The sequence below is a fragment of the Pongo abelii genome, chromosome 3 (genome assembly GCF_028885655.2).
Source record: "Pongo abelii isolate AG06213 chromosome 3, NHGRI_mPonAbe1-v2.0_pri, whole genome shotgun sequence".
Lineage (NCBI taxonomy): Eukaryota > Metazoa > Chordata > Mammalia > Primates > Hominidae > Pongo > Pongo abelii.
Window position 1 is genome coordinate 188,034,877 of NC_071988.2, and position 22,428 is coordinate 188,057,304.

General features: G+C 32.8%; 1 protein-coding gene across 3 annotated transcripts in view; it reads left to right on the forward strand.

The window, feature by feature from the left end:
* TLL1 (tolloid like 1) overlaps positions 1-22,428 on the forward strand; it is a 236,193-nt gene that overhangs the window by 101,374 nt on the left and 112,391 nt on the right. For all 3 annotated transcript variants that reach the window (XM_024246040.3, XM_054554674.1, XM_063723716.1), the window contains 4 exons: positions 13,167-13,277; positions 16,590-16,670; positions 18,165-18,317; positions 18,845-18,962. In XM_024246040.3, the coding sequence (XP_024101808.2) occupies positions 13,167-13,277; positions 16,590-16,670; positions 18,165-18,317; positions 18,845-18,962 (463 nt within the window). The remainder of the gene's footprint in view (positions 1-13,166; positions 13,278-16,589; positions 16,671-18,164; positions 18,318-18,844; positions 18,963-22,428) is intronic.

Consider the following 22,428-nt stretch of genomic DNA (forward strand, 5'->3'; position numbering starts at 1 on the left):
TGGAGCCAATGGAAATGTTCAGGATATCTGATGAATACAGGATCAAAGTATAACAATTCTTTTATTATATACAAGAAACACTTAGAAAATATAATTTAAAATGTCAATATTTGTTAAAGAAATACAGTCTGAAAGTTTACCTAGAAATAAACTTAACAAGACATACATTAGGAAGAAACTTACATTCCCTTTATGGGAAGATGTAAATAAAACCAAAATAAGTTGAACTATGATCTTTAAAATGACAATTATTCTTATATTAATTTACATAGACAATGCAATTCTAATCAAGGTCTCATTAGGTATTTCTTGTAGCTTGACTGTCTGCTTCTAAAATTTATATAGAAAATCATATTGCTAAGAAAACGAGAAAATTTGATAACATAGGTATGGGACTAATTCTATTAGATATAAAGATTCATATAAAGTGATTGCTACCAATATAGTAGGGTATTAAAGCTATACACCAATGAAACAGAATAAAAGGCTTAGATATATGACAGAGAGAGTATTTAAAATATTTGGAAAAGGGATAGAGGTTCTTTACATGGAACTGAGACAGTTAGTTATCCATGTAGATCAAGCATGTCCAACCCATGGCCTGTGGGCTGTGTGCAGCCCGAGATGGCTTTGGATGCAGCCCAACACAAAATCCTATACTTTTTAAAAACATTATGCGGTTTTTTTGCATTTTTCTTCTCTTTAGCTCATCATCTATAGTTAGTGTTAGCGTATTTTATGTGTGACCCAAGACACTTCTTCCAGTGTGGCCCAGGGAAGCCAAAAGATTGGATACCCCTGAATGAAAAGATATTTAGTCTTTAACTATAACAAAAGAAAAAATAGGTTAATGTGGACTAAAGACATAAATGTTAAAAGTTAGATTTTAGAAGTTTTAGGAAATATAGGCGATATGATTGGCTCTGTGTCCCCAACCAAATCTCATCTTGAATTGTCATCTCCACAATCCCCACATGTCGAGGGCAGAACCTGGTGGGAGGTGATTGGATCATGGGGAGCAGTTTCCCCCATGCTGAAAGTTTACTGAGTGAGTTCTTGTGAGAGTGAGTTAGTTCTCATGAGATCTGATGGTTTTATAAATGTTTGACAGTTTCTCCTGCACACGCTCTCTCGCCGGCCTCCATATAAGATGTGCTTGCTTTCCCTTCCACCATGATTGTAAGTTTCCTGAGGCCTCTCCAACCGTGTGGATTAGTGAGTCAATCAAACCTCTTTCCTTTAAAAATTACCCAGTCATGAATATTTCTTTATAGCAGTGTGAAAATGGATTAATAGAATAGTAAACTATTTTTATGGTCTCAGGAAAAGATATGTTGCTTAAATGGGACTCAGAAGCCCAAAATATAAAGGAGAATGGTTATAAAATTGATTGCACTAAATTAAATGCATTTATTTAAGTTGAATGCACTAAATAAACTACATCCAGTGTAACCCAAAACCTGTACTGGGAAAAGCTTCTTCAATGAGAGAAAATTAGTATCTAGCAATACTTGTAATCAATAAGCATAAGACAAATCTTACAAAGAAAATACATCCCAAAGGAAAGGAATAGGTCATTCACAAAAGAGGAAGGATTCCAAAAACGTAAATACAAATGTCCTTCTCACTAGTTATGAGGTAATGTGTTGTTTAAAATACATTTCTCTCTATATATGTTTGCAAAATAGATGAGTTGATTTCCTAGCATCCTCTAATTGTATTTTTAGTGTTACTATGAACTAATGGGTTTAAACATATTTGATAATGTGTTTCAATCCAATCAATTATTCTCTATTGATATTCATGTTATCCTAATTTAGGCCAGCAGGAGCTTACACAATTTTTCCTAATTCTTTTAACAGAACACTTTCATATTTAGAAGCCTTATTGCTTTCTGGTATTACAATAGCCAAGGCTTATTTTACTCAGATTCTGCCTCAACCCTGAAATCATTTTTTTCCAAAAAGCTCTGATTCTTTTATTGGGGAGTTTTTTGGGTGCCAGTGGTTTTTATTACCACTGTGTTGGTTGTTCATTGTTTCCAGGTTTTTTTTATTAGTGAGAAAGAGGAAATATATGTACATACAATTCTTAGTTATGAAATTAATCATAATTTTATATAGATAATTCCAGTTCATTTTTGGGGTCCAAAGCTTTTAATTAACCTCCCCAATTTCAGAATCAGCCTTCTTCAAACAGTAAAAATGTGGGTTCTTAAAGATAACAGTTTTTGCTTTTTACACTTTATCTTATCACACATACACAATCTCAAAATAATATCACCATCACTGCCTACCACCAATAATATGATTATTGAAAAGTTTACTTTTTAAAATTCTTTTGCTTTTAGGATACATTTCAATGAGGATATATATATTTAAGTTGCTGTTTTTTGTTTTCGTTTGTTTGTTTCCAAAGAACTTTGAATGGTTTCTGTCTTTGTGGCTATGCCACCAAATATGTGCATACGTTCATTTGTTTCTTTGCATTAAGTTGTAAATTGGATTCTGCAAAACTCTCTCCCAATTTTAGCTGTTCTCAGGTTGGTCTGCTGTGCTTTCCAATGAATATCTTCTCAGTGATTTTGACATATTCCTGTCCCCAGGCCCATCAGAAACCTAGTTGTCATCTTTTTTTTCCTTACTCATGTGCTGGTTACTGTGTGGTTCTTGTAGCTGTTTTCACAGCAGAAGAGTTGTAAAATAGTTTGTTCCCATCCACTTGTATTTGAAAGTTTGAGGTGATACTTTGTAACCTAGATCTATGCTATATATTGTCCAAGGGTCTTTGGGGTTTTTTTGAACTGGTTGTTCTGTGTTTTTATAGCAGGATCAGTGAATATTCCATTATTATGTGGCTATTGCTGCTGCCATTATTACTCTATATTCAAATTCTAGGCAATTTCTAAAAAAGGTGTATACATGCATATCCTATGACCCACTGATTGACTACCTAGGATATATATATCCTAGACAAGTCTTGTGCAATACATGGTGTTTACTAGAGCATTGTTTGTATTAGGGAAAAGTTTGATGCTACGTAAATTTATATTAATAGAAAAAGATACAAATAAATGTTATATTCATATAAAAGACTAACTTAAAAGTTAAGAAAAACTATAGTCAAATGTGTATAACAAACATTATATATTCAATATTGCACAAAATCATACAGATGAAAAAGAAAGCATAGAGTTTAATGATATTTATATAATACTTAAAATTATTAAGCAAAAAGAAGTACTATACTTTTCCACAGATACATATGAGTTTGGAAGAATAGAAACATGTACGGGAGTGACAAATACTGTATTTGTGATACTGGTTACTCTGAGAGAACATGGGGTCATGGTAATTAGAAGGGAAACATAGATAGTATAAGAACTATTCTAATAATAAAGATCTGAAATAAAAAATTTGCCAGGCATGGTGGTGTGCGCCTGTACTTCTAGTTGCTCAGGAGGCTGAGGCAGGAGAATTCCTTGAGCCCGGGAATTTGAGGCTTTCAGTGAGCTATGATTGCACCGTTGTAATCAAGCCTGGGTGGCAAGGCTAAACCCCGTCTCTACATAAATGAACAAATAAATAAAGATTTGAGGCAAATTTTGCAAGCTGTTCAGATTTTTACAAAACTCTGTGGTGAACTTGCTTTTCTCTACAGTTGAAATACATCATGATTTCTAAATAGAGAGGGAGAATCAGCCTGGTTGTCTGACTGTATTAACATGGATAATGAACGTGACAATCAGAAAGGTTTTAGTTAGATGTGAAAACCAAGATAAAAAGACAGTTTCAGAGGCAAATGTTGAAAGTACCTATCCAAACCATATCCATGTTATCATTAAACATTGGAAGCATATAAGTAATCTTCCTTGTACTGGCTCCATGTTTAACAAGCACTCTTCCGAGCATGGTTTTTCTTCACATATTTTTATTTCCATTGAGAATATGTTGGGCAGACACTCTGAGTGTCCAATCCCCTTTATAGTTCTTACAGTGAGCTGGCACTTTATTTTCATGATAGCAATCTCATATGCGCTGTCTCAGGGATGTCTGTATTTCCAAGTGTAATGGATCCCGGAACATGGACAAGACCAAGTTTCTGACTCTGCAAGTCTCAACCCAGACCTTAAATTCAAGCAAATTCATCAAAAGTTTGCATATCCCTGGAAACATCCTTCTATTCTCTATAGCGTATTCTTCTTGAATTTAAGTTAGTAGTCTCTTGTGAAGTAGAAAATTAATGGCTGTTGCAGGGACAGCCTAAGAAAATAAAGTAATTCAAACGTGCAGCCACTTGTAGTGATAAGCTGTCATTCAGAAATAACTCAGGATTGTGTGTAGTTAGCACCAAATGTACAGAACTGATAAAACTAGACACCTTGTGAGCAGTTGCTATGGTAATATGATTAATTTTGGCAGAGAAGTCTATTTTTAATATTCAAAGTAGCCTTCAAATACCTAAGCCTACTGGAATTTTTTAAATGGTAAATAGAAGGCAAAATAGTCAATTTAAAATGGACTTGAAGTTGTTAAGAGAGCCTACTTGATATTCTAGGTTATTAATCTCCAAGGGACATTGCCTTATTTTTGAATTCCTGTTGCCTAGCACAATATCAGACACAAAATATAAGTTCAATACATTATAATGATAATTATATTGTCTCAATGTCTGAGTAAAATAAAATGTTTTAAACAGTTTTTTAAAAATTCTATGCTTTTTGGAGGGCTTCATTTTAGACGTTGGTTTGTTCTGTAAGCCTCCATGGCTTCATTAAAGTGACTTAATATAAATGAGCTCTTTACAAAATTTTAGGCCCAATTGGTAAACTACTGTATTTCTAAAATTTTGCACATGAGAGAGTAACCAATGTAATTACCTGAAACTCAGTTAATAGCAGCAGGTGATAATTGCCTTCATCCTCTATAGAGTTTTTTTCCCCCATGATTCTTCCTATTTTACTGAAAAGGAGGTTATCTTTCAGTTAACCAGATAGTTCAATAGATTTTGACACTCACTCCCGAAGAGACAGTGATTACTGAAATGTTTTGGATGTTATATTGCTACAAGCAAAATAAAATGCATAGAAACCTGTGGATTTTTTTTTGTTTTCCAAAGATTACAAAAGAATTCCTTCAACAATTTTTTGCTGTGAATAATTTAAGTGGAAAATTACAGTTCTATCTTGAGTCCAAGATTTACAGAGTTGATAAGCTTTGAGTCAAAGTATGCATTTTAAATTAGTTAATCAGTAATGCTGCAGGGAGATTGGAGGTTTGGATGGGCCAAATTTCCAATTTATATCTACTAGCTAAAACTTATGTCAGTTCTAAATATGTAAATTTTAAAAGGACATACCAAGGACTGTGATTTGCAATTATTTATAAAGATTTTATTTACTTAGTATTCATGTGTATATGGATTCCAACATCTTTTCCCTTATTATCTCAAACAAGCTTTGAAACAACACTGGCGGATTACTTAACATTGAAATTACACCTAGAACATGGGCATAGCCCTAGGTGGTTTTGTTGCTACCAGGATGCAAATTATGATGAACTCCATTTTCCTTTAGTAAATGTTTTCTTTGCAGATTGCTTTCATTTTTCAATAAAGTGTATCATCTCTGTGTGCCATTGCAGGCACCATCCCTGTTTCTGCAAACCCAAAAATAAAAGAATCATCTATTTCTTCATTCCCTATATGAGACTTTGCGGTGGTTAAGATGGATCGTCAGCATGATTTCAAAGGGAAACTCTTAGACAAACGATGTTTCTGACTCGGAATAATTTTGCTTTAAGAAATGACCTGTCTGTTATCAGTGCTAACAGACTCTGCTGTATTAAGCAAAGTGTAGACACCAATAATATGATTGATAGACAATAAGAGAATGGGAAATTTTTTCAAATGTAAATTATATCAGCAAGTTAATAGTATTAATCAATATCACTTAATTATCTGTGGCTCAAATAGAATAATGTCAGGGAGGGTGCCTTATTAATATTAAGCATCATGCATTTAATAGCAATATGTGTTACTGACACTATGAAACTTCTAAAGTAAAGCTGTAAAACATTACAAATAATATTGAGAGGAATATTTCATAGATCTTCAATTTTGTGCTTGTTTTAGAGTGAGTAAAATTATCTTTAGATATTCTTCCCATTGTTTAAGGTCTCTAAGACTATGAAAAGAAGAAATAGAAATCAATATATTAAGTCAAGTTTCAGAGAGTCAGTGAGTTTTTAAATTTTGGGAAGTTTATTTCGCTGAGGCCATGTTGTTTTATGGCTGTGCGGTGTGAGGTATTAACCAAAGAGAAAGGACTCCAGACTTTGATTTGTGCCGAAAGGGAAGTCTTTTACAAAGAATAATAATAACCAGAAAGGTTGTAGTACAGTTTTTCTCAACCTATCGTAAAAATAGACTAAATAAAAATGCAGAAAAGGGGGAAAAAAGTTTCTTGTGTTTGTGTGAAGAAATGACCATCCAGTGGGTAAACCATAGAGCAATGTATGTAAAAAAAAAAAAGCAAATTTGCATGAACTGTCTTACTTCCAGAAAGAGATCAAGATTTACTCCGAGACCTAGTGTCAATATTTAGAAAATAAGGAAACTTAATTCAAAAAGACGTATCAGGGTTGACTGCCACCCTGGCCACAAACGTAAACAATTACAGGCATAAGGGAAGAAAAAACAAATGTTTGCCCTGTCCTTATAAAATGTATGATGTGGGAAATATAAATAAACCAAATCTTGCTAGTGGTTGATTGTATACTTAATATTTGAGCAGTGTAAGAATGGAAGTTTTTTTAAAACTTCTGAACTACAATAATTTATTTTCTTAAAGCTCAGGAGAGAAAATATTAGGCCATACACACAAAAAAGTTTCAATATTTACTTTTATGTTTCTGGATCAAAGCACTTTTCTGTCAGTGTTTTCTCTTTTGAGACAAAGAGTTCAGAATGAATATTTGTGGTATGGATGATATTTTAAAAATGTCCTGAGAAATCCTATCCGCAGACATTGTGGGCTATAAATGCAGATTGATATGATATTTCAATGGATCTTTTGTTAGGGGAACAATTTTGTTTTCTGACCTAAATAGAAAGATATGTTTATTTGGAAATTTAGCATTTAATCATTTCCATAATGTAAAATTACGTTAAAACAGAAAAGGATTGAAAAAGGCAACATGCTGCTTGTGTCTAAGTTCAGAATGGATTGATCAATTCTGATTCATCTTGAAACTAATAAATATCATGAAAAATGTCTTTATTATCAAATATTTTCATATTCTGGCGGAACAGTCCTTGTACTAACAGAATGTGTCTGTATCTGTATATGTATATAGATTTGTTTGTCTTACACTTCAGATTCACATCTGATTGTGTATTGAGATTATATTCTATTTCCTGATTTAAAAAGTAATTGAAGAAGACTGTGTTTAACTTGAGGAGAAGTTCTATGCTTTTTGAAGGAACTTCTAAATTTGAAGTATGTTTGGACAGTTTCTTTCTTTATTTTTTTCTTCCTAGAGTCAATTATCCAAAGTCTAGCTTTCTTATATGGTACTCCTACCATCTTTCAAAAAATCTACACTGAGTAAAGACATATTGTTTTCAAATGGCCAGGTAAAAATCAGGTTACCTAGATGCACCTTCCAATCCAGTGTGCGAGGAAAGGATGAGTGAACAATTTTATTTAACTCATTAATAGTACTTTACTGCAAGCACACTTTTTAATTGTAGATTAGATGATTTTGTTGATTTTATATGGTAGTGTATGGTAAAAGTGGAAAAGTAGATTTTGAAAAAAATGATAATGTTTTAAATAAAACATTGCATAGGATGCCTTTGTATGAACAAACACTAAAATAATGGACTGCAAACACTTTCTTTTCTATTATTAGAAATTTAACAAAGACACATACTACCTTAAAACATGTCTTTTTCTGAAGAATATTTCTGATTCTATATAAAATATTTTTGTATTTATTTTTCTATTGTATCAAGAGCTTTTAAAATTTTTGATAATTGTTTCTCAAATTTGGAATTTATAATAACTTTGTGTGTCATGTTGGGGCAGATTTATTCTATGCATATGAAATGCTACCAGAAAATTATTTTCTCTTTTAACTGGTGTAACTCTAGCTAAAATGTATGTCTTAGAACTTTTGCCAAGTCTTACTTTTCCTTGGGAATTTGCTCAGTGGTTGTCAATCATGTAAAAATAGTTGACTTTTGAGACTTCACTGTTGCCTTTGTCTGAGAAAATTTTCATTATGCCTTCATTGTGAGCAAGAACAGTCAGAGCAGCCTTCTCAGACCTTCACATGACATCATCTTTCCTCCCTAAATCCAATATCAATAAAAGCAGAAAGCTTAAACTGTATATGGAAAAAGTGTAATGAACAAATGCTGTTGGCTATTGTTGAATCTTTGAGCTATCTCTTCCAATCCCATAAATCTCAAGATAATGAATCTTCTAGCTCAATCATGTATTTCCTGGGCATATAAGTGTGGTGTTAGGAGAAAAGGGGACATAATTCCCATAATTACATTTAATAATATATGCCACTAAAATAAAAAAGAAAGGCAGCTGTCTTTTAATTACTTTAAAAATGTTTATAACAGTAACCACTAGAGATTGAGGGGCTTGTAAATATTTATTCTTGGAGTAGTTAAATATTTAGTATTTTGGTTCTTAAAGCAAATTTGTCAAATAGGTAGCACAAGCAGCCTCATAAACTCTAATATGGACTCTTTTGTTATACACAACTTATACCCCAATTCATGGTATATTCTCATTCACATTTTTGTGCCTCAAAATGTGTATATTGAAGACCTATTTATTTCTGGTACTATGGCATTAAGGATATTAAGGTGAGCAATACATACTTCCTGTTGTCAGTATTTTCAAAATTAGATTGAGGAAGCAGGCTGAAAACAATTATGAAATCTTGTGTGTTGCCTTATTATTGGCAGAAGCACAGTCAGGACATGAAAGTAGAGACATTAAATTAGGGCAAATGGGAAGAGCAGGTTTCTGGGAAGGTTTTTCTGGGAAGGCCTAAGGAGACTCAATTTTCTTGTCAGTGTGTTCTCGACTGGTAACCAGCTATCAGATATCTTAGTGTTAATTCAAATAAATGTATTCATTTTCTTGAGGATATTTGGTTTCCAAGTATTTTCTCCTGAGTGGACAGAAAGACTTCACCCTTGGCAAAAGTAGTGGTTCTTTACTTTGTGTGACCCTTTTTGACAATCTACTGTGGACTTGTCCCAGAAAAATAGATGGTGTTTGTGTTTATAAATTTGTACATATTTTTGCCTGTAGTTTTTCCGAAATCACGAACTTAAAGCCTCCTTAAAGCTGATGGCCTCAGCTTCAGACTGAAGAGTTAGAACTCACTGAGGAATTGGGGACATGGGTGGAAGTGGCATTTTTTAAAGTTAAGGCCTAGGGAATCACAATCTTGAATTGCTTATTCTCATCATACATTACTTTATAAAATGCACTTATTCTGCATACTATAATAAAAGCAGTCTTTCTGTTTTAGTCTGTGATTAAAAAAATGTTTGTTGTGCATTAACAGCAAATAACCTTTAGGAGAAAAACAAAACCTGTGGTTTTCCATGTAGCTTAAAAATTGTTCTCTCTGACATTTAATTTTGGCTTACTGGTTAGCTCCAACCCCCTATTTGACCATAAGAATCCAAGCAGAATTCCAAACAGATAGTAAATATTCTAATTGCACTTGAGCATTTTCCTAGTATCGTCCCAATAACCATTTTCCCATTTTTTTTTTCAGTTCTGATCTCACTAACCTCAAATCATGTATTAAATGGGCCAAATGAACGATAATTCATACTTTTAAGACTGTTTATCTCCAACTTTGTTTTTTGAGATAAAATAAATAGAAAATACCACATAAAGACGAAAACAAAATTCCAAAGTGGATTCCACAATTTCGTATGTATTTTTGCACCTAAGTATCAAATATATATTAGATTATAATGCATCCTAATACATATGAGTATAAATTGTCATGGTCCAACTTACTGTGCCAATGTATAAGTAAAATATTTTAGTATACAGAAATAGGACATAGATTTAAATAGAAGACGAATTAAGGAAATCTTCAAATGTGTGCAATATAAAGAAAGAAATGCATTTTAAACTATATGACAGGTTGAAAGTTCTAACGTCCCTTTTTTTTCTGTTGAGAATATCAAGATTTAAAGATGTATATGGGCTACAGTGCGTCAAGTCTGGCCGTAAATGAATTGGCTTATTCACTCACTATTGCTTTCTTTCAAAGAAATATTTGGTTTTCTCCTGAAGCAATTTATGGTGTATTCATCACTGCCAAACTATTCTGAAGTTATTAGTTTAGAAAATATAACGATAAGTAAATGGGCTTATGTCCTCCAGAACTGTTTTTTCTCCTTTTAAGTATCATCTAGCCTGGTGCCCTTTCTTCTCCCCAAAAGTAATGTTTTTGCTTCTGTGAAGTGATTTATCCTTGGACTGTTGATCTGTGTTCGATGTAATCCATCAAGACATGGATCCTACTGCATATAAAAAGCCATTATAAAAAAATAAAATCTAAAACACATTTGAATTTTATTTTATGTGTACTGCTTTTATCTGAAATGTAGTATTGACAAAGTTCATTTTGCTTAGTTGAGTGCCTCAGTTTTCAAGTCAACCATCTGACTAAAAGGAGAGTGGGAATTTATTCTTGCAGAAAAATGTTAATACTAATAAAGATGATGACAATGATAATCATTTGTAGTGATTGGGAGCTTGTTAAAAATGTAGAATCTGAGGCTCCTCTCCAGACCTACCAAATCGGAGTCTGCACTTTGGCCAGATTCGCTATGATTCTTATGCAAATTAAAGTTAGTGAAGCACTGCTTCAGTGTCTAGTGGCCACCACACTACCAGCACTAAGAAAGGAGGAGACAGGCTGAGTCCCTGACAGTGGATGATCACAGCTATTTGCATTGTAAACGCACCTGATGGAAGTTTCAAATAACTAGTCAACTTGGATTTACCTTACAGTCTTAAAAAGTGTAAAATGTATTTTTATGAAAACCAACAAGCCTTATATTATAATTGGCAAAATATTTAACTTGGGTAAGTTTCTTGAGGGGGTCTGGCTTTAGGGACGCTGGAGCATTAGTGTTTTCTGCTGCATCTGTACGAAGCTGATTAGAATCTCGATTCAATTTCAGGCATCAAAACCACCCTCTTAGCTAGTGTTATAAACTATTCTGTACACTCTTTGTGGCTTTGCTGCTATGAGAGTAAACGAAAGTAAGCATTTTTTTGCTTCTTTGGACTGCCTTTCCATTGGAAATAGGGCCAGTGAGGGGTTTAAGAGAGAAATCTAATTATAGTAAAGATTTTTCCATATGTTGAAGTGATAACCTATATTTTACTAATTTCTATTTTATTCCTTTCTAGATTCACACATAAATCTAACCCCTTCCTTCTTATCTCATGTCAGTTTTGCACTGGGTGAATAATTTTATATGATAAACCTTTGATCAAAGCCTAAGACATTGCACAGCTTTTAGGACTGAAGTTTAAACTTCATAAATAACTAATTTTCTATAGTGGAAAACTTCATAAATATTAAGATTTAAATCCAATGAAAGGCAGTAATTTGAAAAGCATGGATTTTGTCACTTTCTACGATTTTAATGTATTTTCTTTCTTTTCCTTTTGGTTTCACAGAAGAAAGTCTGAGGAAAGTTTTAAAAATAAAGAAAATTGGTAAACCTGTAAAAAACAAATATCCCTGTATTTCTAGGCATTTTTCAGTGTTCTACTGTCTTATGATTAATTCATTATTTCTCAAGTTTTTTGTGCTTCCTAAAGTTACTATGCTTTGACTCTGGCAGTACTAAGGGATTGGTTGGTGTAGCTTGTATTCAGATAAACAGGGAGACTATTTTATTGTTACACTAATATATATGATTAACTTTAAAAGAGAAATTCACATACTAGTTATCAATGAAGTCTCCCATGGTTTCACAATGGTTTATAGAGCTTTGCTTTATTAAGTAGCATAATACACTAGGTAAAAAAGATAGAGTCAGACTGGGAGCAGTTGCTCACTCCTGTAATCCCAGCATTTTGGGAGGCTGAGGCAGGAGTATTGCTGGAGGCCAGGAGTTCGTTATCAGCCTGGGCAACATGGCAAAACCCTTTCTGTACAAAAAATACAAAAATTAACAGGCATTACAAAAATTAGCCCAGCGCAGTGGAGTGTGTCTGTAGTCGCAGCTACTTGGGAAGCTGAGGTAGGAGGACTACTAGAGTCTGGGAGGTTCAGGTTAAGGCTACAGTGAGCTGTGATCACACCACTGCACTCTCCAGCCTGGGTATCAGAGACACCCTAACTCAAAAATAATAAAAATAATAATAATAGAGTCAGAGTGTTTTCAGGTTTTAGGGTAATGACTTGGTGGCTCTTGAAAATATGGACCATGTTATATTTGTCATTAAAGATAAAAAATCTGGCATCTAGTTGTTGCCTAAATAAATATTGACTTAAGTATTACTTTTGATAGTTATATATCCATTTTACAGAGACTCAGAGGCAATGCCATCTTTAGATAAAGTGTGTTATGAATTGTATGAAATGTGGTGAATGAATTGCTACAATAGCACTATATTCTTTTGTCTTGATTGCACCTTGCGTTATAAAATTATCTTAGTTTATAAAATATCACATGGTTTAGTCGTTACTGCTTTTCCTTTTTCCTCTCAATGAAGACCTGCTGCTGGTCATAAGAATCCACAGAAGATGCAGACGTTCTTATCCGATTTTCAGATGTTTGTGAATTAGCTCATGACTGCCTATTTCTGTTTATTTAGAATCTCCATAATCAGTAACCTTCTTATTCAAGGAAACTACTTTCTCCCTCTCCACAAGCAACAATGTAAAAAAATGGAGTTATGCCCTTTTACAAGTGGCTAATATTTGTCCTGTAACAGGTCCAGTGCATTCAGTTATGATTACTTTCTGAAAGATCTGTCTCTATCCAGACCACGTTTCCATATTTTTAACAATGCTTTTCTAATTAGCTTTGTTTGTATTGATTTCACGGAAATATTTTACATTTTAATTCAACTTTTCTTTTTTTAGCTGTATTTTGGGGCGATATTGCCTTAGATGATGAAGACTTAAATATCTTTCAAATAGATAGGACAATTGACCTTACGCAGAACCCCTTTGGAAACCTTGGACATACCACAGGTATGGTTGATTGTTTCAGAAAATTTGTCTTTATTTTGGAGAAAATATACTCTTGAAGTGCTATAAATATTTTTGGATCATTTTTCATCTCCTGTTGATCAACTTTGACTTCCTATACACAAATATACATATTTAGAAATGCAGGTTTTATTCATAGTTTTCATTTTATTAATTTACTTTTTTACCAAACAGGTTGTAGTATTTGCTACATACTAGGTCTGGTTTAAGTGCTTTGCAGATATTAACTGTCTGAATATTCATAACAACCCCCTCAGGGTAGTTACTAATATTACTGTGATTTTAGAAATCAGCAGATTGAGATTTAGAAGGCTATACAGCTTTCTTATTGTCACATCATCAGGAAGTGACCATGTCAGAACCAGAATTCAATTCTGAAAAAAGCTTGATTTCGTCCTCTTGAGTATTATATTAAGTTGCCTCTCATTTGGATATTGAGTTGGAAAATGTAAATTATTCTTAGAGAAATTGTACAGGAAATATATTTCAAATTATATAGGAATAATATTTGGAAAATTTATATATCTATATAATTTTTGTAAAAACCCCAGAAGGCAATTTTAATTTTAGTTGATTTAAACATGTTTGAATTATGCCTGTAAGAAACTTGATATATGTAAAAGATTATTTCAGTTCTCATTTAACAATTTTTTAAATTAAAATTTCAAAATTCTTTATAGTATCTTGGTAAAATTTTCATCTGTGTATTATTTTGGAGAAAATTGCAAGGTTACAAAGTTAAAATCTCTTTCTGTAATTATATTAATAGCTAAAATATTTATTTCATGTCATGCTTTTGATTTCATTGCATTCTCCCTTTTTAGTATTTTTATTTTCTCCTATTCTGTGGAAATACAATATGTAGTCATTTCTGGTATCAAATGCACATATATGTTATGGACTTAAGACTTTTTACTGTGACTTTTTACTTTGCCCAATTTACTTTTTTTACAACTTTTTACTATGACCAGTTTTAAATATATCGAAATATTTCTACCTATTAGATTGTAGAATAGTGGTATTCTTACTTGTTAGATTCAGCAGTTTTTAACAGTTTATCATTTTCACTGAATGTGTGTGTGTGTTGTGTGTGTGTGCATACATGCATAAGTGTGTTTAAAACAAATTTGAAGTCAACTGCAGAAAACGCACTTTAATATTATTAGGTAGTCTAGCATGTACTTCGTAAGAATAAGGATATTATTCTATATAATCAAAATACCATTATCAGATATAAAAATTTATTTAAAGTAGGAAGTATATAAGAGAAAGCTTAAGGAATTCATTTAAAATAATAACACTTACTATTTAAAAATAGTGTGCTTTGGTGTTTGTTATGCATAGTGACAATCTTTTCTAAAACATATACCAATATGGGTGCTAATATTGCTGTGCAGTGTCATCACAGATAATGTGTCCCTGTAGATTATGTTTCTTGGCCAAATCTCCAGTTGCTGTATCACCTGTAACACTGTCATGGAGGCAACGCATTCCGGACAGTAGAGCAATGATACAACAATAAAATGCTAGAGTTATTCTAAGTTGCATTTCCAACTTTTATTAAAATTTTCATTAGTTCTAAGCTTTAGATCACTTCTTTGACCTCCCTTCTCCCATTATTTTGAAGGCATTAATTTTCTATGATTTTAAATTTTTAAAATGTTGTTATTTAATTTAATTTTATTTATTGTTAAACTCTGAGACCATAATAATTGGAAGAAAAATAGTGTTATTTTAGACATAGAATAAAACAGATCATACTGATAATAATAAAAACACTTATTCTAAATTTTTCTGTTGAAGGTACATGTTTGAAAGTTCAACAGTAACTTGCGCTATTCAGCTGAATTGCAAACAATGTAATATAAATATAGTTGTTACATAATGGTCATTTCAAACATCATTGATGCCATACTTTTAAAATGTTTCTCCTAATTGCTTAGGAATGAATGTATTTAAGTATGACCTCATCTTTCTAAAATGTGCAATGAAAAAATTTCAAAAATGTTTCTCAAGATGCACAGCAAAAATGTGGCTATGTAATGCAAGTAATTAAGTAGATTATTAGTCAGTGAACAAGCACTCTAACTTATTTGCCTTATAAGGACTTACTTGATTTTTCCCTTAAGAGGCTTATATAGCAATAGAGTGTATCATTATTTTTTAGCTTCAGTCTAGGTAATTAGGTTCAGCACAATTTTAAATAAAAAAATAGATATTGGAAGGAAATAGTTCAAGTGATTTGTGAATAGTTCAAGTTGTCATCGTGGAATTACGGCTTTCTTTGTCTTAGCCCAAAGATGCTCTATGAACCATAGATACTCCATGTTACTACAAATTCATAGGCACTTGTTAAGATGTCATTAGTAGTTATATTGGTTGTTTGCTGAATGATAACTTTTTCCTATTTGTCTAATAAAAATTCAAGGAGAATAGAGAAAATAGGTGACAAAACTAAGAGTAGCATTTTATAAAAGCCCTGGAATGAAAATCTGGAGACTTGAATTTTTGCCAAATGCTCTGCTTTCTGACTTATGACAGGAATCTACCTTTTCTAGGTTTTGTTGGTAAAATTGCAAGAACACATATTTCCTTATTCCTACTGTTTCCTATTCCTTTTGCACTACAGACTTTTTTTACACTCCGTTTTTTATAAATTTTTCAAATTACACAGTGTAACAGAATATATTTTGCAGCTGAACATTCGTTTGGATTCCTGTGGCTTTTTCCAAATTATGTTTTGATTTCTATAAATTCAACTAAATTTTCAAAATGTAGTTGAATATATTGTTAAAATGTGATATGCTTTAAAAAGTTTTTGAAATTCATGGAAGCTTTGGAAGAAAACGTGCATTACACATTTGCTCTTCTAATGTTTGTATTTCCATTTGCTGATTTGGCCTCTGAAAATATTCAGTTTGCACTGGGGAAATAGCTGGCATGCAATCAACAGGGCAGAACAACTTGCTGTCATTCTATATAGCACTATGTGATGTCAAGGTCACACAGTAAAGAAAAATGTTTCAAATTATCAATAGATGACTCAATTGTCATGATGTCCAAATAAAGTCATTTACATTGCTCTCTGAGTCTCCCCTTCCCCTTATTTTAGTTACCAACATTGGTTGCTGTAGAGTTTTTACCCCTTCAAAGATTCATGGATATTCATAATTTCAACACTTTAAGACCACATAAAAAATGACCAAAGAGAAATCATTGTTGCCTATGACTGTTTTTTATTTGCAAGAACTTTGACATATTTTGAGTTTAACTTGTTTCCTTTTATTCTTTAAGGTGGACTTGGAGACCATGCTATGTCAAAGAAGCGAGGGGCCCTCTACCAACTTATAGACAGGATAAGAAGAATTGGCTTTGGTATATCAATGTTTAAAGTTGCAGACGCTTGACTTGATGTACAGTAAATATTATACTCATAGCAGTTCAGTTTATTAAAATCAGTGTGCCATTATGATGTGAAGTATGTAAATGATATGTTGTAAAAATTTTTATTTTGCTAGCTCACATCTGATCAAAGCCTTTTAGAACTCATTTGGAATAATTTGAAATGTTCCTTTAATTTATTTTAAGCTTCTCTTTATTAAAACATGTATCAGGTGTTTATTTTATTATTGATACTTATTTCCAGGCAATTCAGCATCACACCAAGGTATTTTTATAAAGCCTGGAGTTATATCAATTTTAATCAAGTGAAAAAATATCATGGTTATTTGTTTTGAAATAAATCTACTTAAAGTAAAATGAAAAACATTATTGGATTAAAAAAGTTAAAATGTTTTGACCATTCAAAAAATAGCAAATAGTTATAAATATATATAAACATTCAGAAAAACTGCCTCTGACTCATAATTAGTTAATATTTACAGTATTGAATGTATTAAAAACTATTTGTAGATTTTAGAGGTTTGTTTAAAATCCCATATGCATATCTCATATTCTAACGTTCCTTAAATTGATGGATTATTAATTAAATGCTTGAAGTACGTATTTCCAAGGAATAATTTTCCCAAGCAATGATGCTTTGCTCCAGGCTATTGAAAAGACAGACATGTTAGAGACAGAGTCCCTATTTGTTGTGTCAAAGTATATACAAGTGGCAGGATATTCATATTGACAGTGATAGATAAGAAAGAATAATCATGTAAATTTAGGAGAAACAAAAACAGCAACAAAAATATTATGAAAGGCCATTAAGAAAAGGAAAAGACTATAGAGTCGAAAGCTGCTCCAGAATAGAATGCATTTTGTTCGTGTTGTTTACTGACGTCTAAATCATGCTGCATTCCTTAATATGAATCCTGAGGAAACTGGAATGGAGATAGCTTATACAGGAGGCTGAGACCATATTTGTCTTAATGTTACTTCATTTACTACCTGTATGATATCGTATTCTTAATTTTAGACTGTACTATAGAATATCAGTTCAGATTTGAAGGATTAGGAAACTAGCAGGAGTAACAAGAATCTTAAATATCATGGGACTTTATTAAACAATATCTGTTTTAACTGTTGGTGAATTGGTAGTGACTAGCAAGACAGGAAACAGAAAACAAATTTTCTGTGGCCCGTAAGCCTGACTGACTTCTATCCACTTTAGGCTGTTGTATGGATAGCCATCAAAATTCACTCACAGAACATTAAAAAATAGTATTTTGACATGAAAGACTTCAATATTTTAATGCTTTTGTTCAAGTGTGTAATATAACTGAAGTTTTTCTTTAATGCATTTTGACTTCTGGCATTTATACAAAAAATATGTAAATAAGACATTTTAACTTTTGTCCTTTAAGAGGTAAATGATTCCCTGACCAAGAACTTCTGTTTCACAGAATGTTTTAAATGTCACTGCAGGCTTGGAGCAAAACAACACAGTTAAGGGAAAAGTACCTCTACAATTCTCAGGGCAAAATGAGAAAAATCGAGTTCCCAGAGCCGCTACGTCAAGAACGGAAAGAATATGGCCTGGAGGCGTTATTCCTTATGTTATAGGAGGCAACTTCACTGGTAAGATACTCCCAGCATATCTGTTTTCAAAAAGAAATAAAAACTATCATACAGATTAAGTGTCTATTTTTATAGAATATTAACACAGGATACATAGTATTAAGTCAAGGTTGGAAAACTACTTCATTAACTTAGGTTATTAGTGTAGAGTGTCTTTGAAATTGAAAACATATCTTTGGTATTGTGTTCTAAGAGTTTAAAGCACTGTTCTGGTTTTTAAACAGAGTTTCAGATGTGCCTATTAAATTTGGAAGCTGATCTCTTTCAACTGACAGGAAGAATGTATGCCTCGTTTATAGAGCCTTGTAGACACATATTTGTAGAGATAGTGAGCTTTAGCCCTCTGATTATAAAGTGAGTGTCCGTTCTTAACAATGACTCATTTGTGGTGCCATAAACTAGTATTCTTTGGTTGATGATAGAGGTGGCATTCTGCACTGCTCAGCCAGACTTAGGGTAGAGGATCCAGCAAGAAGCATTCTTCCTGGGGCAGCCACCTTTTCGTTAACATCACACATTTTTTCTAGGCAGCCAGAGAGCCATGTTCAAGCAGGCCATGAGGCACTGGGAAAAGCACACATGTGTGACTTTCATAGAAAGAAGTGATGAAGAGAGTTACATTGTATTCACCTATAGGCCTTGTGGGTAAGTAGAACTAGGGACTGACTTAAGGAAAAAAAAAATGGAAAGGAAAGCAATTAAATGTCCATAGGTAAGATTTATTTCTTAAGATTTGCTTTGTATTTTGGCCATGAGAAAGTCTGGATTTTACGTAAAAATATTATATACTAGGTATGTGTATTCTTTGATCACAGTCCTCTGTGCATCTACTGCAAGTGTATTCTTTTCTACCACCTCAGTTACTTTCTAACAATGACATTACCAACATCCCACTCACCTGAGCTAGAAACTTCGGTATAGTCAACTAGGGATTCTCTTGTGCTGCCTCTAAAATAGTGCAGTAAGTTTTTATTGATAGTCACTGTATCTTTTGATTTCAACTTCTATTCCATGTCAATGCCCTAGTTCATTCATGTATTTATCATCTCACACCTGGCCTGTTTATACATCATTAACCTAGATATTTTTGGATAGTTCCATAAATTTTTAGTTATGACTTATTCAGCAATGTTTCCTTCTAAATTAACTTTGGCTTGATATGTTTTGGTTACATTTGAAATACTTCCTCCATCTTATCTATTTAATATTTAAGAGATCCAGATCTAGGCTATCCTTGTATCTTTCTGGTTATCTAATAGGAAAGGATATAAACTCATCTTGCATATTTCTAAATCCATAATCTATTCAGATCAATACATCTTTCCTCCTTCCCACATATCAGTTTTGTAAAACACATCCAAAGTTCTGATCACTTATTATTTTATTGCCTAATATCTGTTTGTAATAAATTTATATTTATATAAATTATCTTTTTTTATAATTTCCTATTTCACTTGTTTTATCCTGCCAAACTGTTTTTCCTCATTCACTATCACATCTTCATGTTTTTGCTCATGATAGTTTTGCTGCTTGGAATGCCTGTCCCTTCCTTTTCTTATCAGTGGAAATCTTTCACATCTTTCATTCTCACCCATTCCTGAGCTGCCCACATTGGGATTTTGCTCTACCCATAGCTGTAATCGTAATATTACCACAGTTTATCCAAATGTCTGTCTTTCTCAATGATGAGGATGGGTAACTTACCTCTGTGTCCCTCATGACACCCAGCCCACTATTTTACATGTAGGCGATCAAGAAAGTACTGACAATTTAAACATCAACTAAGGAGCCGGGCACGGTGGCTCACGCCTGTAATCCCAGCACTGTAATCCACCGAGGCAGGTGGATCACTTGAGGTCACGAGTTCGAGACCAGCCTGGCCAATATGGTGAAACCCTGTCTCTACTAAAAATACAAAAATTAGCCAGGCGTGTTGGCGCACACCTGTAATCGGGAGGCTAAGGCAGGAGAATAGCTGGAACCTGGGAGGCAGAGGTTGCAGTGAGCCGAGATTACGCCACTGCACTCCAGCCCGTGCAACAGAGGAAGACTCCATCTCAAAATAAATAAATAAACAAACAAACAAACATTATGTAAGTACATTGTGCATATTCCTCACACACAATAAAAGAATGTTGAGAATTTTTCTTTTACATTACAAGATTGTGAGACTTTCAGGGGATATTTAAGGACATGTATTCCAATTATTTTAGAAATGTGAAAACTAAAATGTGGCTTGCCCAAAGAAACTTAAATCTGTAGTTGCACTCCTGAAGTTAGCCCCTTGAGTATTAATATATACATATATAGTATTAATTAATATATACATCTATATATAGATGTATATAATTCATATAATGCGATATGTATTAATATATATTTGTACATGCATATACATGTGTATTAATATATACCTATATTTGTGATTTTTATAGTAGTAATGCAGTAATGCTGAATTTTGGTAATTTATCTTGCTACTCATTTTACAGTTCAAACTTTTCTCTGTGTTGTGTTTTTGGTGCTAGGAAGGATGATACTTGTATAGGAATTGATCACTGGCTGGCAAAGCATTATAATCATTCTAACTTCATTTGGAATTACCATTGTTGACACAATTTCATAAAACATCATATTTCATGATGATTTTTCTATGATAATGCTTCACTTAAATCTCATAAAAATTCATTTAAATTATTAAAGAGCTTGGTAGTTGGTGTGCACAAAGTACTTCAGCTCAACTAGAATAAGATACTTGTCAAGTCAAGCACATTAGCACTCCTATGGGGCTTCAATATTGGGTCTTTCATCTCATAAAAAAAGACAACAATGTGGCAATAAATGTGTAGCATTTAACAATATCTAGTGTAATCGTTAATTGACAGCCTGCAAGGTAGTGTCATTGATATTGATGGCAACATACATCAATTCTATTTCTAACTTTAATCTGATAAGAAACACATCTTATCATTTAACGCTTTTATCACTTTCATTTAGCTCTCCCACAAAATTAGGCAACTGCTAACTCTTGAGATTTTTTAAAATAAGAGCTAAAATAATCTTGCCCATATTTATAGGAAGGTCTATTATACATGAAACTACCTGTGTCTTTTAGAACATTAACTATTATTTCCCACCTTATTCTACTATAGTCAGCTCTTATTCAATTAACATTTATTGGTACATTTTCCATATCAGGCCTTTGGTAGATGGGAAAATAATAAAGTATAATAAACAAAAGGTGGAGGTCAGAACTTTTTGCCACTTAGCTCCAGTGCATTTCCTCTTCTTAAATTGTGTTATAAGTATAGTTTGTGTATGACTGCAGACATATTTGTATATATAGGCACATGTATGTTTCTAAATATATGATCTCTTTGAGTCATCTTCAGTGGGACATGCTTTAACCTTCACCCTTATATTGGTAAAAGATTTGAACTGAGCTATAAGTATTTTATTTACATTTGCATTTAGTACAACAGTATGAGAGAACTCTGGTTGCAGCTGATTAGCAGGCTGCTCATCAGACTTTCTCAGCTACTTATCCTTATAGAGACAGGTAAGAGAGGAGGTTCTCTAACTGCCTTCTTATTTCTTCTTTTCCTTATTTTTTTTCTTCAATGAAGTATTTTTCAGTGAATAGTTATTGTCATCAGTGGCATTTATTTATTTTGCAAGATGATTATTATTAGCAAAATGTGAGATTATTTTATGATAGAGATTGATTTCATTCTTTGTGAGAGATTTATATGTTTATTAGCTCAGTCTATTACGTAGACTTTTATAGCTAAATATATTCTATTTATATGACTTCTTTTATTAGATAATTTTTGTGGAACAGTCTTACTTTTTAATCTACTTATCTTTAATGATTGCCAAAAAAGTAAATAAACAAAAAAATTACAGTTAACCTGTTTAACTAATCTTTAAACTTTATGATTAAATGATATTTAACTTTGGTCTATTTGATTATTCAGGTTATAAAAGTAGACACTTCTGAGCCGGGCGCGGTGGCTCACGCCTGTAATCCCAGCACTTTGGGAGGCCGAGGCGGGCGGATCACGAGGTCAGGAGATCGAGACCATCCTGGCTAACATGGTGAAACAAAAAAAGT